The following is a 21,868-nucleotide window of genomic DNA, read 5'->3' as shown; positions in this document are numbered from 1 at the left end:
GCTAAAAAAAAAAAAAAAATGTGTGTATATATATATATATATATATATGTGATATTTATGATTCAGAAATTCATAAGGAGAAAATCTGTCCTCAGTTTTAACAATTCACCCATAATGAAAATCAGCTAGACTCCTTGGTAATATCTCTCTTAAACAAAGCTTCTTTCTGAAGGAACAATAATACTCCCTTTTTTTTTCACAATGGAAGAGTTTTAGTAGCCTGGAATTCATAGTCTAGGGAGTCTCCTCCTTTATATGACTGTGACCTTTCTAAATATTAATTCCATATTTTTGAAGGCTAATAACATTGAGCTCTAATAGACTTCTTCAATTTAGAGTCTACCGATTCATAAAGTTTAGGAAGTTAAAGTTTACTTTGTTGTGCTGATCAAATTAAGATATGAAAATTTCTGGGGAAGCATTTATAATGCTTAATAGAACAAATTGTTCCAGTGTTTCAAAAGATTTATTTCCTCATAATTGACAAGCAAATTTATTCATTAAAAAAACTCACTAAGGAAATGTAGGTTAATCTCGCTTGCTTATTAGTCCAGTTCTTTTCTGAATCTTATATGTTGCTGTAAGTTATCAAGTGCCAATTTTTCTTAATAATTTTCTTTTTTTATTTTATTTTTAAACTTTACAATATTGTATTGGTTTTGCCAAATATCGAAATGAATCCACCACAGGTACCTTAGAGTTTTCTCTACCTCATACTTATTTTCCTTAAATAAATGTGGGTTCTTAGTATTGAATGAGAAAAATCTAAGTAAGCCAGTAGTTTAAAACAAAACCTAAAAGTTTAATAGGCTACATTTTTCTGGTTAAAAACTGAATTCCTTTGAGCCAATATTTCTTCGTAGATGTTGATGAGTGTGAGCGGCATCCATGTGGAAATGGAACTTGTAAAAACACCGTTGGATCCTATAACTGTCTCTGCTACCCAGGCTTCGCACTCACTCATAATAATGATTGCATGGGTAAGTACTCGGTCCTTTATTGCTTCTCTTTCATGTCTACAGAATATCCTAAACACAGAATAAAGGCAAAGAATGATAAATTTTTATTATTCAAATTGCAAGCATGTGCCATAAGACATGTAATATCATTGACTAACTTCTGGTTAACTGAAGTCACAGTATTGCCTCCAGTAATCCCAAATCACTGCAGATGGTGACTGTAGCCATGAAATTAAAAGACACTTACTCCTTGGAAGGAAAGTTATGACCAACCTAGATAGCATATTCAAAAGCAGAGACATTACTTTGCCAACAAAGGTCCGTCTAGTCAAGGCTATGGTTTTTCCAGTGGTCATGTATGGATGTGAGAGTTGGACTGTGAAGAAAGCTCAGTGCCGAAGAATTGATGCTTTTGAACTGTGGTGTTGGAGAAGACTCTTGAGAATCCCTTGGACTGCAAGGAGGTCCGACCAGTCCATCCTAAAGGAGATCAGTCCTGGGTATTCATTGGAAGGACTGATGCTAAAGCTGAAACTCCAATACTTTGGCCACCTCATGCGAAGAGTTGACTCAAGACCCTGATGCTGGGAGGGATTGGGGGCAGGAGGAGAAGGGGATGACAGAGGATGAGATGGCTGGATGGCATCACCGACTTGATGGACATGAGTTTGAGTAGACTCCGGAGTTGGTGATGGACAGGGAGGCCTGGCGTGCTGCGATTCATGGGGTCGCAAAGAGTCAGACACGACTGAGCAACTGAACTGAACTGAATCATGAGACAGTCTGCTGGGTTTAGTACTTACGTCAGTCAAATCGATTCAAGGGTGAAGGCCATGCAGATGATAGTAAACTATTGGGACTGATTTATGGTTTTGCGTTATTTTTACCACTTAGATGGTATCAAAGGCAGACCTCTTATGGTTTCAGGTTTATTACAAGTATTTCATATAATCCATTCTTGATTTATAGTCAAACACGGACAGTCTCCAACTTAGAAACATATTGTGTCTTGAAACTGTTTTCAATCAGCTCTTGAAGCCAGGGCTGCCTTTTCCCACAGGAAGAAAGCATGGTGACTATGTTTCTGAACCAGCCTCAGAAGCCTATTTAATCTCAGTGAAGGACTGTAAATTCTCAGTGGAAAATAAAACTGTCTTCTCTACATGGCACAGGATTTTAGTCTTTGCCTCTAACAGACAGAGATTGAAATAAAAATTGAAAGTGACTGGAGGAGGAGGAAGAGGATCCTGTAGTTGGTGGAGAAGTTAGTAAAAGATACAACGAAAAGCATTAATGAAATTTCATTTACCATGTGCCAGACTCTATAGTGCTTTCCTGGTGGCTCAGATGGTAAAGAATCCACCTGGAATGAAGAAGACCTTGGTTAGATCCCTGGGTTGGAAAGAGTCCCTGGAGGAGGGCATGGTGACCCACTCCAGTATTCTTGCCTGGAGAATCCCATGGACAGAGGAGCCTGGTGGGCTACAGTCCATGGGGAGGCAAAGAGTCAGAACAGGATTGAGTGACTAAGCACAGCACACAGACTCCATAGTGGTGCTTTCCAACACAACATCTATTAATTCACATAATCCCATGAGTTAATGGGAAAGTAACTCAGGCTTCCTGCTTTTATGGAACTATCACCAGTCAAACGCACCTCCTAATTTATTCCAATATATATTCCTTAATTTTCCTTGGTTTTCAAAATTCTTCAACTGTGAAAAATTCAGACCTGATGGAACATTTTATTCAACTACCACCTTGTTGTCTATAGCTTCTCAGACCCTTGATACAGCTGAGGAGAAGGAAAGATACAGATATGGCTCTGATTGAAGTATAATCTGTAAACGAACAAAAAATTACTCATCCTTAAGCTTAACCGAAAACCTAACAGTTAAGAACATGTTTTTTCAGATTCTGTTTTTTGTAAGCAAAACATGTCAGCAATTCTAGAGTGCTTTTTATAAAATTGATTTTTCTATATTTTATATGCTTTGTTATTTGTCCTTTGAATACAGTCAGCTTATCTCCAGATACAGTTCTCTACAAACTGGACAATCCAGTTAAATCCATGTGTCCTCTTATATCCAGGAAAAGAGGTATTTTTTGGTTGGAAAGAATGGAAAGCTTAAACCAACAGGAGAGGTCTATTGACATTATTAGTCACCTGATCCTTATGATATATGACATTTTTCTCTGTTGATGAGGGAGTGTAATGTAATGTCTACCAATAAATATGTTTTTAAGTTGCAACTTGTGATACAAAATATATGTGAGAGCTCTCTCTGAAAAGCTAACTCTTATTCACTTACAGACATAGATGAGTGCAGTTCCTTTTTTGGTCAGGTGTGTAGAAATGGACGGTGTTTTAATGAAGTTGGCTCCTTCAAGTGTTTATGTAATGAAGGTTATGAACTTACTCCAGATGGCAAGAACTGTATAGGTAAGTATCTAAACAACAAACAATAAAGTCTTTGTGTTGTTTTGTTTTGTAAAATAATGATGTGACTCCCCCCACCCTCAGCACCACCAACTTTGGGACTCATTTGCATTTCATTTGGTCATCTGAGGTACATGGACCAAGATAAGTTTCATGGGAAATTTTGGTAAAGGTACACACCAAAAATTTGGAATTGTATGCAGTGGTTTGATTGGGACAGAGCTCGAGGCTATCTGTGTCTCAATTAAAGTAGACAAAGGAAAATTAGCCTCTTGCCAAATGAGTAATCCTCAGGATGTCAAAAATCTCCGAGCGCATATTGCCCAAGAGTGACCTGGCAGATCAGAGGGCTTGAGTTGAATTCATGTTACTGTCATTTGGCAACAATGATGTCATCTGTAAGTCATTTTTTTTTCTTGTTTCTCTTTAAAGATACTAATGAGTGTGTTGCCCTGCCCGGCTCTTGTTCTCCTGGCACCTGTCAGAATTTGGAGGGGTCTTTCAGATGTATCTGTCCCCCAGGATATGAAGTAAAAAGCGAGAACTGCATCGGTAAGGCTGATGTTTGAGTCCGTGAACCGTTTAGGATAATGAGACCTGGTACTCACTCTGTGGATATATGTTAAATCTAAACCACTGTAAGCATGCTGACTGAGGGAGTTAAACGCCTAGCTGCCTACATCTGTTTTATTGAACCATCAGAAATGATTTGAAGGTGGAATGGTGGGAATAAAAAATTTGAGGATGTGGGATTTTTTCATTAACAGAAATCTTATACTAGTCAAAGAATTTTCAGTGCACTCTAATCTTTTTTCCAAATGTCAATAGAGACCTTCTACTGAATTTAAAGAGTGTCTACAAAAATTGTAATCTTTGGCAACCAATTTTAAAACAGCTATTAAAGGTGTCTAGAGTCCTAGAAATGTGAAGCAGAAAATCTTGACAATGCTGTTGAGACATTTTTTTTTCCTTGGGAAAGCCACATGTCAAAACAGAAAATATTAATCCATTTGTCATAACAGATGTTTCTCTGTGGAAACCCTCCCAGCATACAAGGAATCTTGTAACCACATCAAAAGTGAGTCCCAGAATTGCCTGGTGGGCATGATGAAGACTGACCTTTTTACAGTTACTTTATTTCACTTTTGTACAAATTATTTTTAACAGTCTTGTTGAAATTCAGAAGCACCAGCATCTTAGTGTGATTCTTCTAACATGAAATGATTGCTGAGAGTTTTTTGCCTTTGAATTACTCAGTTTCTTAAATTCTGTATAGCTCTTCTGTTCACATTTAAGGGACTTAGAACCTAAGGAAACAGTTTACATAGTAAATTAATTATTTTTCAGATCATATAATTACAAATAATGGATATCCTTAGTCATTCTAATTTGGTGTTTATATCTTTTCCCCATTTTTGTCTGATTAGTATAGTTCATTGTAAGATTTTCTAGTGTTTTTAATATTTAAAAATAATAATAACACTAGAAGCATCTTAACAAAAACTTTCTTGAAGAGTTTAAGATCTTTTCTTTCATCTTCTTTGTTTATACTTAATCTTCATCATCTCTGTGATCCATCTCTTTATGGAATAAGCATAAAAGTAGTGTGTGAGCCATTAGGAGAAAAATAAAAATACTTGTGCCTCTTTGTATCAGAAAGACTTGGCTACCTTTTATCTTGGTGAAAAAAACAATCTGTGATTCAATTAGATGTTTTTTAACCTCAGGAGTATTTTATTTTCTTTATTCACTGATAAACACCCACCACTATTTCGCATGTCTTAAAAACGTGTTTTCAATTAACTTACTTCACTGTAAGACTATTTCTTTCAGCCTAGAATCTCTTCTACCAGTTTTTCTAGATGAAATGCTTCCTACCACGAACTGTATGTGCGTGCACACACACACACACACACATCCATTCTGACATTCCATGGACATTACTATGGACATGCAGCGTCTTTTAGATGCTGGAAATACAAAAATGCAGCTTTTGCCAGTAAGTAGGTAACTTACTGCCTAAGAGAAAAGACAGATTTTGTAAACCACTCCATGTTGTAAAGCTGCCCTTACAATCCACTGGGACAGGCACTGCACTGGGGTCTGTTCAGGATGTAGGTCGCAGTAGGAGGCTGTGAACAATGATGGTGGTGGTGAAAGGAGAGCAGTCAGGAAGCCTAGCATAAGGATTGGCGACATTTGAGGTGTCCCTGAGTTTGATAAATTGACTAATCAAAAAGGGAAATGGAACAGAGAGGCAGCTTGAAAACAGAGGCAGAACAAATGTGGTAAGGGGCATCGGTGGCCAGCTCAGAAGATGGCTCTTAGTCCTGCAGGCGGCACAGAGAAGTGCAGGTTCTTTTAGAGAGCAAGTGATATGACTCACTCACTAAAATTCTGCCAGTATAAATTGAGAACGCAGTATGTGCCAGACCCTGAGCTAGACCCATGCTAAGGGTGCAGCAGTGATCTAGACAGACACATGATGTCCCCATGGGACTTATGTTCTGATGTGCCTGGAATCATGTAGTGTTCATTCATTTAGTTAAAAACCACCCATTAAAATAAGCACTTCCAGTGAAAAGGGGCCAGATATCACTGGTAAGGAATCCTTGTCTGTTTCAAGAGATCATTCTGGGGTAAGGTGGAAATGATAAAATTCTCCTCCCAACGTCTAAGCTCCCTGGTTCTGTAGGCACAGATTCTCAAATAGGTACATGTTTTAGAAAGCAGACCCTGGTGGCGGTATGGAGTGGGGAGAAGGAAGCGAAGCACGTCTCCCTAGTTGGGAGACGTGATAATCCAGGTGGCAAATGATGCTGAGTTTGAGTGTAAATGAGGAGGCCACATATTGCTTGATTATGAAAGTTGAACAATTAAGGAGAGGAAAGAATGTAACCCCAGCTCCCCAGTGTGGATTGCTGAGGGCGAGGGGCATCAGAGAAGAGGACCAGTGCTGAGGATGCGATGCCCCTGAGACATGGAAGTGGTCCTCTCAGGCCTGCAGGCAGACATGCAGACACCTCCTAGGAGTCAAGTCCAGAGAACTGGAGACCGACTTAAAAGTCTGGGTCATATGGATCATTGAAACTGGATATAACCTTTGACTTTTGAAGCAGTAACAGTTTATTTTAAACATATTTAATTATATAGACAATGTAATATATTGTTTCACATTGAATATCCAATGGCTAGTGAACTGTACAATGTGGACAAATTATTTTCAGATATTAAGCAGTGTATTGAATTGATTAAATCAATATATTATCTTGCTGATCTGCAGATATAAATGAGTGTGATGAAGATCCCAACATCTGTCTTTTTGGTTCCTGCACCAATACTCCTGGGGGCTTCCAGTGCATCTGTCCCCCTGGGTTTGTATTGTCTGATAATGGACGGAGGTGCTTCGGTAAGTTTTGAAATGATTTCTCTGTCATCATCAGCCCTCAAACTTCAGAGCTAGGCAGGAAGCCATGATGCAGTGCTTGTCACTAAAAATATATGTCTCTGGCAGACGTGTCATCTGTAAGTTTAAAACATAAGGTCCCGAGTGTATATGCACTGGACAGTTTTTAAGGTGCTTCAAATTATTCTCTCTGTTTCTACATTTTTTAAAAAATTCCATACTAAAAGAAAAATGGTGGTCTTATTTCATCATTTTCATTTTGTTGTTGGCATAGATTTTCTGTACATTGGTGATGAGTTGCTTCCGATATGACATAACTTACTGAAAGCTACCTAGGTTTATTTTGTTAGGCTATAATGTAACAGTGAGTAAAGAAGACATGGAAATCATTTTAATATTGAGCATAATTTCTCAAATTTCTGAAGCACATTATTAAGATACATAATTAAATGCAGTTTTATAGAGTGGTCAACTTAAACTGGCAAATGGTATCAGCAATTAAGAATTTCCAGGCCTATCTTTTAACTGCGAATATAATCTGCATCACATGTTCAACCCATGAGAAATGTTCTATCAGTAACAAAATTATGTGTAAATTACTCCATCTTTTTAAATGACCAGTAAGGAGGTCTGTGATGTTTGCTTTCTTGATTAGATACTCGCCAGAGCTTCTGTTTCACAAACTTTGAAAATGGAAAGTGTTCTGTACCCAAGGCTTTCAACACCACAAAGGCAAAATGCTGCTGCAGTAAGATGCCAGGAGAGGGCTGGGGGGACCCCTGTGAGCTGTGTCCCAAAGATGATGAAGGTAAGAGTAGTGAAATAAAAAAGCCACTTTCTACTAGTTTTGAACTGTCTTAGCAGAACTCAAGTGGGACCCTGTAACTTATGAATGTTTTGAAGATAAAAACATCCCCTCATTTACAGACCTTCATGGTTCAATGATCTCCATAGTCAGGAACTTCGTTCAGCTTTCATATTCAGAATGTGTAAATGCAGGATGTTACCCCATTATTTCATTGCTTCCCCCAACGTTAGTATTACTTGCTTTGAAAGGAATGAATTTGAAGGGTGAAGGGCAGTAGATCCAAGGAGGGGGTGAAAATTACATGCCAGCTTGCGCAGGAGTCCCACATGGGTATTGTATCACAGGCTGGGGCTCCCAGAATCTTAAAGCAAATTCTGGGAGGCTGAGTCAGCACAGTAGGCATTTGCAAGAAGAGACGACGAGCCTCACGGATTTTATTAGCATAGCTGAACAGTACAATTGTTCCCAGCAGGCTCGGAACTGGCCTGGTCTCTAGGTCAGAGGTGGCTTCTGTGTGTAATGGGCAGAGAATGCTCTGTTAGTTGCTCAGTCATGTCCGACTCTTTGCGACTCTGTAGACTGTATTCCACCAGGCTCTTCTGTCCATGGAATTCTCCAGGCAAGAATACTGGAGTGAATGTGGCTCTTTGGCTGCCCAGAATTAAATGAGCAAGCAGACAGAATCAGACACCCTGAGTGGTACCCATAGGTGGCCACCCCAAGCTCAGGTGACCTTCTCTAAATATGCTCAGTGGTGCTTTTGAAGTAAATTACAAAAATAAAGACTCTTACTAAAAATAGCTTTGTAGAGGAAAAATAAGTCTAATTTTATGTATATCATTAATCAGTTCTTAAGTTTTCTGATGTTTGTGACTCTTTGATAATCGGGAATTTGTCTTTTTCTCTGCAGTGGCATTCCAGGATTTGTGTCCCTATGGCCACGGAACTGTTCCTAGTCTTCATGATACCCGTGAAGGTGTGGTTTAATATATTTTATTTTCGTAGTCTCATGTAAATACAATATTGTACATTTGTTTTATAATCATGCTGTTTTTACTGTATAACATATATTGTATTGCATTTAATGCACATATATGATATTTATTGTATATCATATGCACTACATCATAAGACTATGTTGCAGCATATGAAATACATGTTTCTCTGATGAAAGAAATGCTCATATGTTTTAACACTTTTAAGCCTCTTTTGAATAGATACATGCAGTTTTGGCATATCTTTTTATATAAGAAAGTTCATGGATGATTTTGTATTTTAGATGTTAATGAATGTCTTGAGAGCCCAGGAATTTGTTCAAACGGTCAGTGTATCAACACAGATGGGTCTTTTCGCTGTGAATGTCCAATGGGTTACAACCTTGATTACACTGGAGTGCGCTGTGTGGGTAAGTGCTGAGTTAGTGCCACATTTCACACTTGTAAGGTTTTTTTCTTTCTTATATTCAGCAAAAGGTCTCTCAGGCACTCTGGGAGGCAGTGGGGTTTACAAAGCCAAGATAAGTAGCCATAACTGCTTTTTCTTCTCCCATTCTACATTTTCCAGCAACATGGGTTTATTTGAAGATGGAGCGAGTTGCCCAATCTCTGCCTTCAACCAGATATACAAACTCTGATGTGTCTAGAGCTTTACAGCTGCCAAAACCACTAACTGGGAAAGAGGTCTATTTTACTTTATGACTTTCCACTTCTGCTCTTGTAGCAGAAGATCACATACCTCCCTGGCTTTGTGATTTTTTTTCTTTTTTTAGGGCAAGCACAGCTGTCTGAAAGTTCAGAGCATTTCACACTTGACCCTCGGGGTTCTCTGCCCTGCGTAAAGGCTGGCCAGCCATGACCAAGGGCGGGGGGTGCAAGAGTCATGTGTGCCCTGCACAGATCTGGGACACGTGTGAGGGCCAGATGGATTTTCGTGGGCATATTTTTATTAAACTAAGCCCTCCACAGTTTGTGTCACTTTCTTATCCTTTTTCAGATACTGATGAATGTTCAATTGGCAACCCATGTGGAAATGGGACGTGCACCAACGTTATTGGGAGTTTCGAATGCAACTGCAATGAGGGCTTTGAGCCAGGGCCCATGATGAATTGTGAAGGCAAGTGATACTTTACTATTATTTCTTCTTGATATAGAAAGAGTTTTTAATGCCTCAGCTTTTTTTTTATATTGTTCTTATGTTCTACTGATGATTATATTCATCACAAACATATGTTCCTTTACCACAATGAGCATAGTTACAAAAGCTACTCTGTAGCCCTTGTCTGATAATTCAGCATCTCCACCCTCTCAGAATTGGCATCTATTGCTTATTTTTTCCCTTGAGATTAGGTCACATTTTCCTGGTTCCTCAGTCTGTTGGTTAATTTTGGATTATGTGCTGGGTATTGTGACTGATACCTTCAGGAATCAGTTACATTATTTCAGAGAATATTGATGCCCTTGTTTTAGCAGGCAGTTAATTTACATAAAGTGGACTGTCAGGCCTGTGGAAGACAGTGGGTCACGTTTAAATTCTTCTCTTTAAAGCTTAGTGGCCAGCTTCTTTGATTTTGGCCCACACATGGCATGGTTAAGTCAGCAACTTCTGCTGAGTTTATGCAAAAAAATGAAAAAGGTATTTCTCCCCCTCTGGCCCTCTCATTTCTGGGATTCCTCCACACTTTTCAGCAGCCTTGGTTGCCCCAAGGTTCCCTCCCCTGATTTCTCGGGACAGAAGCTCAGAGAGTTCCTATTGGAGATTTAGCTGCCAGATGCTACTGTGCCAGGACTGATATGATCCACAGGGGAAAAAAAACAAAACAAAAAACTGAGCACCTCTACTTTGCCAGGTGTTTACTGAGTTTTAATGCACTGCTAGAAACCACTTCAGGTGTTGTTTTTATATTTATTTCAGATAAATACAAAATACAAAATACCTCCTTTCTCTGTTGCATAAGAAGATTACATGTTAAGAGCCAGAAGACCAAAAGTATGACTTCAGAATACTCAACGATAGCCTGTTCGTGAATTTGTCTTATTTTTCTGTTTTTCGTATTTCAGAGTTTATAGTTGTTATTTGTTGGAGAATGAGTTAGGTGCCCAGTTCTCCTTACCAGAAATGGAAGTTCTGTTATCCTATTACTTTCTGTGTGACTGCCAAATAAATACATCAGTGTTTATTTAAGCGAGTAATTAGAACTCTAGGCTGAGCGCATGCCTGTCTGTTTCCTTGATCAGATATCAATGAGTGTGCCCAGAACCCACTGCTGTGTGCTTTCCGCTGCATGAACACCTTCGGGTCCTATGAATGCACATGCCCAATTGGCTATGCCCTCAGGGAAGACCAGAAGATGTGCAAAGGTAAGGCCCCAGACCAGGAAGGATCAGCTCATTATTTGTGATGCCAGAAATATATTTTAATGATTTTGTAGCTCTCAGCTGTCTTCTTGTAGAGCTGTGCAGAAATATATTCTTTACAGCATTGCTGGTAGATTTCCGTATCTAGATAACAAGATACTTGATAATCTGTCCAGTCAAGTCAAAAATAAAGATGTCACATTCTCGAGCTCTTACTAAAGCAAAGATAGCCCTTCCCTAAACTTCTTATCTTGAGGACCAGTGCTGAAATTTTTATAACTCTAGAATATAGCCAACAGTTGAGACTGGGCTCCTCCTTTCTCTGTGGCATAAGAAGATTACATGTTAAAAGCCAGAAGACCAAAAGTATGACTTCAAAATACTCATGCATGATATAGCCTGTTCATGAATTTGTCTTATTCTTCTGTTTCTCCTATTGCACATATTCTCTAGACCTGGATGAATGTGCTGAAGGGCTGCATGACTGTGAATCGAGGGGCATGATGTGCAAGAATCTGATTGGCACCTTCATGTGTATCTGCCCGCCTGGGATGGCCCGCAGGCCTGACGGAGAAGGCTGTGTGGGTAAGGCTGTACAGGACGGTGGCTGCTTGCTTAACACTCCTACCCCCAGTCAGAAACATATGAACTTCAGTTATCACAGTGGAAAATACGGTGTATTGTTTTCTGTGCAAATAGCCAAAGAGATCAAAAACTACAAGAATCTGTTCAGTTCCTAATACAATATATGCAGAAGGTAAAACATTATTAATCTTTTCTATCATTAATTGATTTCTGTAGCAACTTGGAAAATCTTATGCTCAACATGAGAAATTTTCCAACATTTGTGTGCATTGTCAGGAAAAATTTTTTAAAAAGAAAGAAAATAAATGTAAGATTTGTAGCAATCAGATCTTTTTAGATGCATTTCTGTTATGCACTTTGAATTCAAAGGAGACAACTGAAACACTAATCAAAATAAAGATAACAGCATTAGGATAGGATTAGATCAAAAAGACGGACTTAGACTTAAACCCTCATATTCTAGAAACAAGGAACACTACAATTTTTTAAATCCATAAATTAGTTTAATACTTTTGTATATACTTTAAAATGTATGCAGAAAGTTTCCTAAAAGAAAAAAATACCTTTAACAAGAAAAAACATAGTGTCAGAACACTAGGAGCAAAGTGAGAATTCTTAAAGCTTCCCAGGGAGCAAAACCAGATTTCCTACAAGTGGCAATTAACAGTGGGTAAAATAAAACAGTGGATCAGCAATGTTTTCAGGGCATTCTAAGGGAAAATAATTTTCAACTAAAACTTTATATTCAATCTAGTGATAAAACAAAAATATCACATTGTCAGAAATGCGTTTTAGAATACTTATCACCCACATACCCTCTTTATCTTATTCCAAACTGTATCCTCCAATATATTTTTTAAAGTTAATTCAAGAGGAAGCAATGATAAGCCAAGAAACCAGTAACCCTGATTATATGGTTTAAATAAATGCTGGTGTTTCATAAAAGAAATACAACAAACCAAAATTTCTAGACCGTGTCAGCATGGCAGGTAGCACAAGGAGAGAGAAGAAAGGAGTAAACTCATGCCAAGGGTACTTACTATGGCCAGAAGCTATTGAAACAGATACTTCTTGATTTAATAGAAAACTGTTCATTAACAGTGTGTTGAAGTTGTCTCATGGCTACCACTGGAAGAATAGAAGATTACAACTTCTAGACATGAGTTGGGGATGACAGTAGCACAGAGAAAAAATTAGACTAAACTAAGAAAACGAAGATCATGGCATCCGGTCCCATCACTTCATGGGAAATAGATGGGGAAACAGTGGAAACAGTGGAAACAGTGTCAGACTTTATTTTTTGGGGCTCCAGAATCACTGCAGATGGTGACTGCAGCCATGAAATTAAAAGACGCTTACTCCTTGGAAGGAAAGTTATGACCAACCTAGACAGCATATTCAAAAGCAGAGACATTACTTTGCCAACAAAGGTCCATCTAGTCAAGGCTATGGTTTTTCCTGTGGTCATGTATGGATGTGAGAGTTGGACTGTGAAGAAGGCTGAGCGCCAAAGAATTGATGCTTTTGAACTGTGGTGTTGGAGAAGACTCTTGAGAGTCCCTTGGACTGCAAGGAGATCCAATCAGTCCATTCTGAAGGAGATCAGCCCTGGGATTTCTTTGGAAGGAATGATGCTAAAGCTGAAACTCCAGTACTTTGGCCACCTCATGTGAAGAGTTGACTCATTGGAAAAGACTGATGCTGGGAGGGATTGAGGGCAGGAGGAGAAGGGGATGACGGAGGATGAGATGGCTGGATGGTATCACTGACTCGATGGACGTGAGTCTGAGTGAACTCCGGGAGTTGGTGATGGACAGGGAGGCCTGGCGTGCTGCGATTTATGGGGTCGCAAAGAGTTGGACACGACTGAGCGACTGAACTGAACTGAAGAAATATTAAGAGAAGGGGACAAGTAGCCTGCTAAATATTAAACAGTATAAAGTGACAAGACTCCAAACATATCAGTAATCACCATAGATAGAAACAGTTTAAATTTCTGGTTAAAAGGCAAATGTACTTTTAAATATTCTTTTAAAAGTGCAGCTTGGTACTTTTTACAAGACATGTACCAAATCAAAATGTAAGATAGATGGAAGATAAAGGGGTGGAACAAGATATCCAAGGCAAATGTTGATGAAAAGCAAGTGCATGCAAAATAAATATTAATAAATTAAAGATTAAAAAGCATAAAGATGAAAGGAGAAATTCATCAAAGGGATTTGTCATGAGCTCTCATCGGAGAGGGCAATGACAGCCCACTCCAGTACTCTTACCTGGAAAATCCCATGGATGGAGGAGCCTGGTGGGCTGCAGTCCATGGGGTCACAAAGAGTCAGACACGACTGAGCGACTTCACTTTCACTTTTCACTTTCATACATTGGAGAAGGAAATGGCAATCCACTCCAGTGTTCTTGCCTGGAGAATCCCAGGGACGGCGGGGCCTGGTGGGCTGCCGTCTATGGGGTCACACGGAGTTGGACATGACTGAAGTGACTTAACAGCTCATGCCTCTGACAACATTGATTTGAAACATGCCTCAAACAAAATTTACAAAATGTCAAATTAATGCAAGTAAAGATGTGGGAATTTGAATGTAACAGTTTTGTTCTGATATATTTATTTGTCAGAAACCAAAAGAGCAGTACTATCTAAATTCCTTCTTCTCTAGCTGCCCTAACCCCCTGCATGGCTCCTGTGATTTTCACTCAAGTCAGTGGAGGAGCTTGTCCTTTATCCCTGGCCTGAGTGCCCTTCACCCTGCTCTCCACCTCTCCCTCACATCTGCCACTGCTCAGCCCTCAGCCTCTCTCTCATGTCACATGAATTGGTATCTTCTTTCCCAAAGTTCTTTCTCCCCGTCAGTAATCCTTTATGGTGCCACTTTTCCAATTATCCATCAAGCATCACCTCTTCCCTGAAAAGTGGAAGAGAGAAAGAGAAAAGCAGCTGAGGGTGGGGGGGAACACTTTGTTAACCTAGAGCCTATCTTGGAAGGATGTAAGTAAGTAAAATAGCTCAGTCGTGTTCGACTCTTTGCGACCCCATGGACTGTAGCTTACCAGGCTCCTCTGTCCATGGGACTTCCCAGGCAAGAGGATGAGGTAAATTTAAATATGATAAATTTAAATGTAATATTTTTAATATAATACTATAAATTTAAATATAAATTAGTATTCTATCATATTAGCATTTTGATGAAGAAGGTTTAAGCAAGATATAAACCATTGGAAGATAAATGTTTGTAAATGATAAACTTTACAGTCTATTCATGACTCATATTATTTGTTTTTCTAAAGATGAAAATGAATGCAGGACCAAACCAGGAATCTGTGAAAACGGGCGTTGTGTTAACACTATTGGGAGCTATAGATGTGAGTGTAATGAAGGCTTTCAGTCCAGCTCTTCTGGCACTGAGTGCCTTGGTAAGTTGATAAACAGAGTATATTTTACTTGGTGAATAAAGCATGTGTTTTGTGATGTAATCACAGAAGAGTTCTATATATATATCCTTGTCTGCAAAATAGATCCCCCAATCTGAGTAATCCATGTACCTCTTCCTGAAGATAGACATCTATTAAAATGATGTATTTATACACGTGTGTGTAGTACATACATCCATGCTTAATGTAAATAACCATCTTAAGTAGTCTTTCCAAAATTAAGATTAATTAAGCACTACGGAAAATGTGACTCTAGTAAAACTTACATCAGGAAATGATTTAATTCCAAAAGAAAATATTTGCTATGTGAGGTAAGTTTTGCTATATTAATGATATTAAAGAAAATGCCACATTTCAAAAATGCAGTGAGAGTTAATTTTTATGTTATGATACAGAAAAGTGTTTTACAAAACATTTTCTTGTGGAAAATATAAGTCTCAGGCATTTTAATGATAAAATGCATATATCATAAACCGTTTAGTTAATTATGAGCAGGTGTAAAAGTATGAAGTAGTCAAATTTAAGGCAAACAGATAAATAGCACTCCTCACGGGCTTTGATGCAAAAACAGCACATTTCAACTACATCAGATTGTTCTCAGAATGATGTCATCTGCTTCAAATCCTAGGAAATTATTAGTCATGAAAACATATTTTGTTTATTATTATCTTCAATCTAGATCTTCATTAGGAAATAGAAAAGCTGACCTACATAGAAAGCGTACTTTTCTGTCCATATTACTAACAGTTCATTAGGATGGTTCTTAAAACCCCATTAAAGATCTCTTTGCCAGCTTATATCAGTGAAATCCCTTTATTTATAATAATTTAAAAAACTACTTAATCCAATGTTTAAACAGTCTTTTAGATGTCTAAAATACAGGAGATTAGATTGAATACGTACCAAGATGATAACATAGTCCAGAATTTGCTTTTCAAAAACAAATCCTGTTCTCATTTGCTTACTTCAAGGGAAGTATTTTTCTTTGATTTTTCCTTTCAGTTGGATTCTATAGGAATGGCAGTTTACCGTCACTTAGCTGCTGAGAAAAAGAAGAAAAAACTCACCTCTGTTTCTTTAGTATCAGTTATTAAATTTAATAAACTGTTGCTAAAGAGCACTGTGAAATGAACCTCCAACAGAACTTTCTAATCATTGTCTTAAGCAATGTGACTCTTCACATAAAAGAATATTTAACCTTTCAAAAGGTATTGCTATGGAATTTCCCTGGTGGTCCAGTGGCTAAGACTCCTCCCTGCCAGTTGCAGGGGGCCCAGGTTCAATCCCTGGCTGAGGAACTAGATCCCACATGCCACAACTCAGAGTCCACATGTGGTAGCTAAAGATGCTGTATGCTACAACTAAGACCCAGCACCACCAAAATAAATGGATTTTTTTTTAAGTATTGTTATGAAGGAAAACATTGATTGTCCTTTTTAACGTGAAGACCCAGATAACGAAGTGTCAGTCCCTTGACACTTGTGCTTTTTAACTACATTGTCATTTCAGACAATCGCCAGGGCCTCTGCTTTGCAGAGGTGTTGCAGACCATGTGTCAGATGGCATCCAGCAGCCGTAACCTTGTCACAAAGTCAGAATGCTGCTGCGACGGGGGGCGAGGCTGGGGTCATCAGTGTGAGCTCTGCCCACTCCCTGGAACTGCACAGTACAAAAAGATATGTCCTCATGGCCCAGGCTATACCACTGACGGAAGAGGTAAGGAGTTGAGGAAATCCATGCATGTTATCAACACAGTGCATGTTAATTCACGTTAATTTGAAGGAAATAGGATAATGGCTAAAATATATGTGTATATGTGTGTGGTCGTATATGCTTTTCACTAATGCTTCCGCAGCTTTAAGAGGCATAATCTTCGTATCAAGTCTAAGAGATAGAATCTCTTAATTATTCCTATTTTAGCAGACAGAAACTGAAGCACGAAGCTTAAGTAACGATAAATAAACGTTCCCAAGATCACAGCCTTTTTAAAGGTTGGAACAAGGAATGGAATGTATCTGTCTGATCCCAGAGGCCATCTGCAACCCACAAGCTATGCGTGCTTCATTTAAGTAAAGGTCGCTTCTTTGTTTGTGCACAGGAACTCATTCTGTTTGCAGCTTATTTACAAACCAGCAGGACTCACACATGATTAATAGTTTCCAGGTTTTTTGGTACAACCAATATGCTAATGTCCTAAAAATAACATTTTCCTCTATTACTATACAGATTCTAGATCTTACGCTTGATTACATTGCTAATGAAACCCTTTCTTAGGATCTAATGCAACTGAATTTAAAGCCAATCCATGGAATACCATCACTAATTCCAAATTAGTGGAACTTCAGAAGGGTAGCTTTCTATTGATAGAGTCCCCCCAAAAAATTCATGCTTAGATTGCAGAACAAATAGACTCCAGAGGGGCTTTCAGCATAGCCTTCCTTATGTTTGTCTCTTCCTATCACTTCAGATTCTTTCCTTATTTCTTCCTTCTATGTTGCCACTCTGTTGAATGATGAAAAAGTACACCAGCACAGTTACGAACGTTGGATTTTGGTTATCTGTCAATTCCTTAATTTCTTTTAGTTTCTAACCGGTTTTATTCTTGCATCTATATTGACTTCTGTTTGGTTTTGCCTTGGGGTTTCTGGTGCACAGATATTGACGAATGTAAAGTCATGCCAAATCTCTGCACCAGTGGTCAGTGCATCAATACCATGGGCTCCTTCCGGTGTTTCTGTAAGGTTGGCTACACCACAGACATCAGCGGAACCTCGTGCGTAGGTAAGGAAAGACAAGGCATCTCTGCGTCTGAGTGGTCGTTAACTGCTGTTTTCTACAAGTCCTTTACTGTCAGTAGAATATCTTTATTATGGTGTTTGGATTGTACGTTTTGTTAAAGTGATGCTATTCCTTTCATTAGTGCGGTTCTTAATATCACTGGAGTTGTCCAAGGCCTTGTCTAGTAATGTGAGACATAGAACTATTAGATTTATCAGTCTGTAAAGTTAGGGAAACATTAAAATTATTTAAAAAAATATACTTTCAACATTTTACATTTAGTTTAAAATGTATAGAGGCACGGTTGTTTTGTCATTTTTTAATGAAAGACCAGGACTTTTGATTGTGAAAGTATGTTTTTGCATATGGAGAGAATGCTTTTTGCTTGTTTCTCGTTGTAGTTATTTTTGCATAAAATATACCAATTAAGCATCATCATCTAAAATTTCCAGTTGCAAAGCAATCTCAATACAGAAAACCTTCTACACTTTTACAATCTCTTTTTCTAATTTATTTTACTGTCTCATCCAAGGAAGGGGTGGTAGCTTGCTGCTATTGAGTCTTTCCAAAATATTTAGTTTTCATTAAAGAAAAAAAATCTTTTCTCCTTCATAGTTCATCAGCTTAATATCAACTTGTTTTGATAACAAGCACATCTGGCATGAAAAGGTTAAGAAGAACCAACCTAAATCTTAGTAAGCATTCAACTCACTTGTTTGGGCAAGATAGTAATAGAAACTAGGCTATCAGTCATGAGCTTTTAACATTCTTTGGGCATCAATCAATGTCTTTTATAGGGGAAGTAGAGATGGTTTGCTGTCAGAGTCCTAGCAGAAAAAAGGTGGCATATTGAAATGAGGACAGTTTAAGGAGACTTGTTTTTTTTAACAAAAGGACAGTGTATAAAGGTGTAAGCAGAAAATGCTAGGACTAGTGCTGAGTTCTGGGGCTGTTCCACCTCTGGGCCAAAGATAAGAGGGAAGGATTACTGAAACCTAGAAGATGGAGAAAATTGTTCCAGAGGCCTGCCTTTAGAGCACCCGTGACCTCTGACCCCATGACTCAGTCAGCCTCAGCCCATCTTGTGAGAAGGGAATCAGAGAACTAAAGGACCAGACTGAAGACAGAGGGCAGGAGGGCCTGCTAATGGTGTCCGTGTGCAGTTCAGCCTCCTGGGCCCGAGAACAGGGTGGACCAAGGTAAGGACTGCAGCTGGAAGGCCAAGTGGAAGGTCTCCCGCACAATCTGTGATGCCAAACAATTCCTGGGGAAGTGTCAGCTCAGAGACTGAGAACATCCACCACATCCGCACGTCAAAGAGAAGAAACTCTGACCCTCAGGTTTATGATTCTTAAACTGTAAACCGAAGTACACCAGTCTAAAAAATCTAGTGTCTTTTTTTGAACCCAGTTGTCTGGATATTTCAATATTTGCCCAAGAATCACCTGACAAAGTTAAACCGGTAAATTACTTTAGAGAAAATTGTTCTGTGCCTCATTTCTCTCTGGCTATTTTCCATTTTAAGTTGAAGAAGAAAACAATGAGTGAGAATATGGAGGGAGGAAAGAGACTGGTCGTTCCTTCTAACCAGTAATTTAATCCTCACATCACTTTTACTCAGATCTCGACGAATGTTCGCAGTCCCCAAAACCGTGCAACTTCATCTGCAAGAACACAGAGGGGAGTTACCAGTGCTCGTGTCCCCGGGGCTATGTCCTGCAGGAGGACGGGAAGACCTGCAAAGGTGATGAAGAGTCTATATGTGTGACCCTCTCCTTTTTTTCAGATTCAGAATCAGCTTATTGGGGATCAGGCCATGTGCCTCACTTTTTACTGTGGCTCCCCTTGTGACTCAGATGGTAAAGAATCTGCCTGCAATACAGAAGACCCGGGTTTGATCCCTGGGACAGGGAAAATCCCTTGAAGAAGGGAAAGGCTACCCACTCCAGTGTTTTGACCTGGAGAATTCCATGGACTATATAGTCCATAGGGTCGCAAAGCGTCAGACACAACTGAGCAATTTTCACTTTCACTTAATAGGATTAAGTAGCCAGCCATGTACTCAATGGTGCATCAAATACAAGTATTTTAACCTTTGAATACTAGCTTTGAAAACAGCTCATGAACATCACTATAATTCATCCTTTCAGCTTTTTGTTTTAAAAAAATTTTTGTTATATATCACCTTAGCCGTCTTGTCTTAGTAGCTCATAGTATTTACGCTGCTTAAGTATGTGGAAAAAAAACCTCCTTGCCTTATGCATATGGAAATCTATAAAGCTTCCAACAAAAATCTAGACAAAATACTCCTGGTAGAACATGCACACCTCTCTGTGGCTTCATGAGAAGGGAAGCACAGCCAGATAACTCTGCTCGGATTTTCACTGGCTTGTCTTTCATTGCAGACCTTGATGAATGTCAAACCAAACAGCACAATTGCCAGTTCCTGTGTGTCAACACTCTGGGAGGTTTTACCTGTAAATGTCCACCTGGTTTCACACAGCATCACACTGCTTGTATTGGTAAGACAAAACTGCAAAAGGGAAGTTCTGCACACTACTAGTAGAAGCCTAAAACTGTAGTTAAAAATGGTAGTACGTACATTAAAATCAGTCCCTCATAATTAGTGGTTTTAAAATGTGGTTAATAATTTATTTTTTCACAAGAGCAATATCCAAGCATAGTAGTCCTGTGTAGGCCAAGCACATGCACAGTAGATGTATTCCAAGCAGCGCCTTTATATTGCATTCTAAATATAATGTGTGCTCAGATAAAATATGAGGAAAAGGCTCACTATAATTTAAAGCATGCTAATGAACATGTTGGGATTTTTTAATGTCAGAAGACACACAGGTCTTAACCTTAACTTTCAGTCTGTGCTATCGAAAAACCATGTCCTCATTTGATCCAAAATATGCTCTGATTTTCAATCTCTTGAAATACACTTCTTTCTGACCATTTTTGTCTTTAATATGACCATGAATAGTGGCATACTTTTCTGTAAACTCTGTTTTCACATTGTGAAACTTAGGCTTTCATACCTTACTTTTTACTTCATGTAGTAAAATTTGAATCCTATAATAATTAGAAAGCCAGACACTCTTTCCCTTTTGTCCTCTGCTAGACAACAATGAATGTGGGTCCCAGCCTTCACTTTGTGGAGCAAAGGGAATCTGTCAAAACACCCCTGGAAGTTTCAGCTGCGAATGCCAAAGAGGGTTCTCTCTTGATGCTACTGGACTGAACTGTGAAGGTGAGTTTATTTATTTAAATATTCTTATTCTAATACAGCAAACTGTTTTAATGTCTAAGCCACTCAGTGAGAAATTGAGATCATCTCAAACAACAAAGATTAACAAAGTAAAACCCAGAAGTTGATTTTTTTTTGTTTATAAATGTTCATATATCATTTTGGAGACAGAGGAAAACCTTAATGTGATGAAACAAAAATTCTGTGAGTACACATGGGCTTCTGAAATAACTGTTTACCTAGTTACTGATCTAAAAAAAGAATTTAACTGAAAGCTCAACTCCAGAAAAATAAACGACCCAATCAAAAAATGGGCCAAAGAACTAAATAGACATTTCTCCAAAAAAGACATACAGATGGCTAACAAACACATGAAAAGATGCTCAACATCACTCATTATCAGAGAAATGCAAATCAAAACCACTATGAGGTACCATTTCACACCAGTCAGAATGGCTGCGATCCAAAAGTCTACAAATAATAAATGCTGGAGAGGGTGTGGAGAAAAGGGAACCCTTTTACACTGTTGGTGGGAATGCAAACTAGTACAGCCACTATGGAGAACAGTGTGGAGATTCCTTAAAAAACTGGAAATAGAACTGCCTTATGATCCAGCAACCCCACTGCTGGGCATACACACTGAGGAAACCAGAAGGGAAAGAGACACGTGTACCCCAATGTTCATCGCAGCACTGTTTATAATAGCCAGGACATGGAAGCAACCTAGATGTCCATCAGCAGATGAATGGATAAGAAAGCTGTGGTACATATACACAATGGAGTATTACTCAGCCATTAAAAAGAATACATTTGAATCAGTTCTAATGAGGTGGATGAAACTGGAGCTG

General features: G+C 38.7%; 1 protein-coding gene across 1 annotated transcript in view; it reads left to right on the top strand.

Moving 5' to 3' along the window:
* The window catches only part of FBN2 (fibrillin 2), a 223,808-nt gene that overhangs the window by 191,035 nt on the left and 10,905 nt on the right, over positions 1–21,868 (top strand). The window contains exons 46-61 of the mRNA XM_010846349.1: positions 864–980; positions 3,274–3,402; positions 3,832–3,951; positions 6,683–6,808; positions 7,461–7,613; positions 8,524–8,589; positions 8,893–9,018; positions 9,606–9,725; positions 10,847–10,969; positions 11,420–11,551; positions 14,849–14,974; positions 16,502–16,708; positions 17,648–17,773; positions 19,392–19,514; positions 20,176–20,292; positions 20,895–21,023. Coding sequence (XP_010844651.1) covers positions 864–980; positions 3,274–3,402; positions 3,832–3,951; positions 6,683–6,808; positions 7,461–7,613; positions 8,524–8,589; positions 8,893–9,018; positions 9,606–9,725; positions 10,847–10,969; positions 11,420–11,551; positions 14,849–14,974; positions 16,502–16,708; positions 17,648–17,773; positions 19,392–19,514; positions 20,176–20,292; positions 20,895–21,023 — 2,040 coding nt within the window. The remainder of the gene's footprint in view (positions 1–863; positions 981–3,273; positions 3,403–3,831; positions 3,952–6,682; positions 6,809–7,460; positions 7,614–8,523; positions 8,590–8,892; positions 9,019–9,605; positions 9,726–10,846; positions 10,970–11,419; positions 11,552–14,848; positions 14,975–16,501; positions 16,709–17,647; positions 17,774–19,391; positions 19,515–20,175; positions 20,293–20,894; positions 21,024–21,868) is intronic.

The sequence above is a fragment of the Bison bison genome, unplaced genomic scaffold (genome assembly GCF_000754665.1).
Source record: "Bison bison bison isolate TAMUID 2011002044 unplaced genomic scaffold, Bison_UMD1.0 scf7180017864235, whole genome shotgun sequence".
Classification (NCBI taxonomy): domain Eukaryota; kingdom Metazoa; phylum Chordata; class Mammalia; order Artiodactyla; family Bovidae; genus Bison; species Bison bison.
The sequence above is the reverse complement of the archived record's forward strand: the minus strand, read 5'-3'. Positions and strand labels throughout refer to the sequence as shown.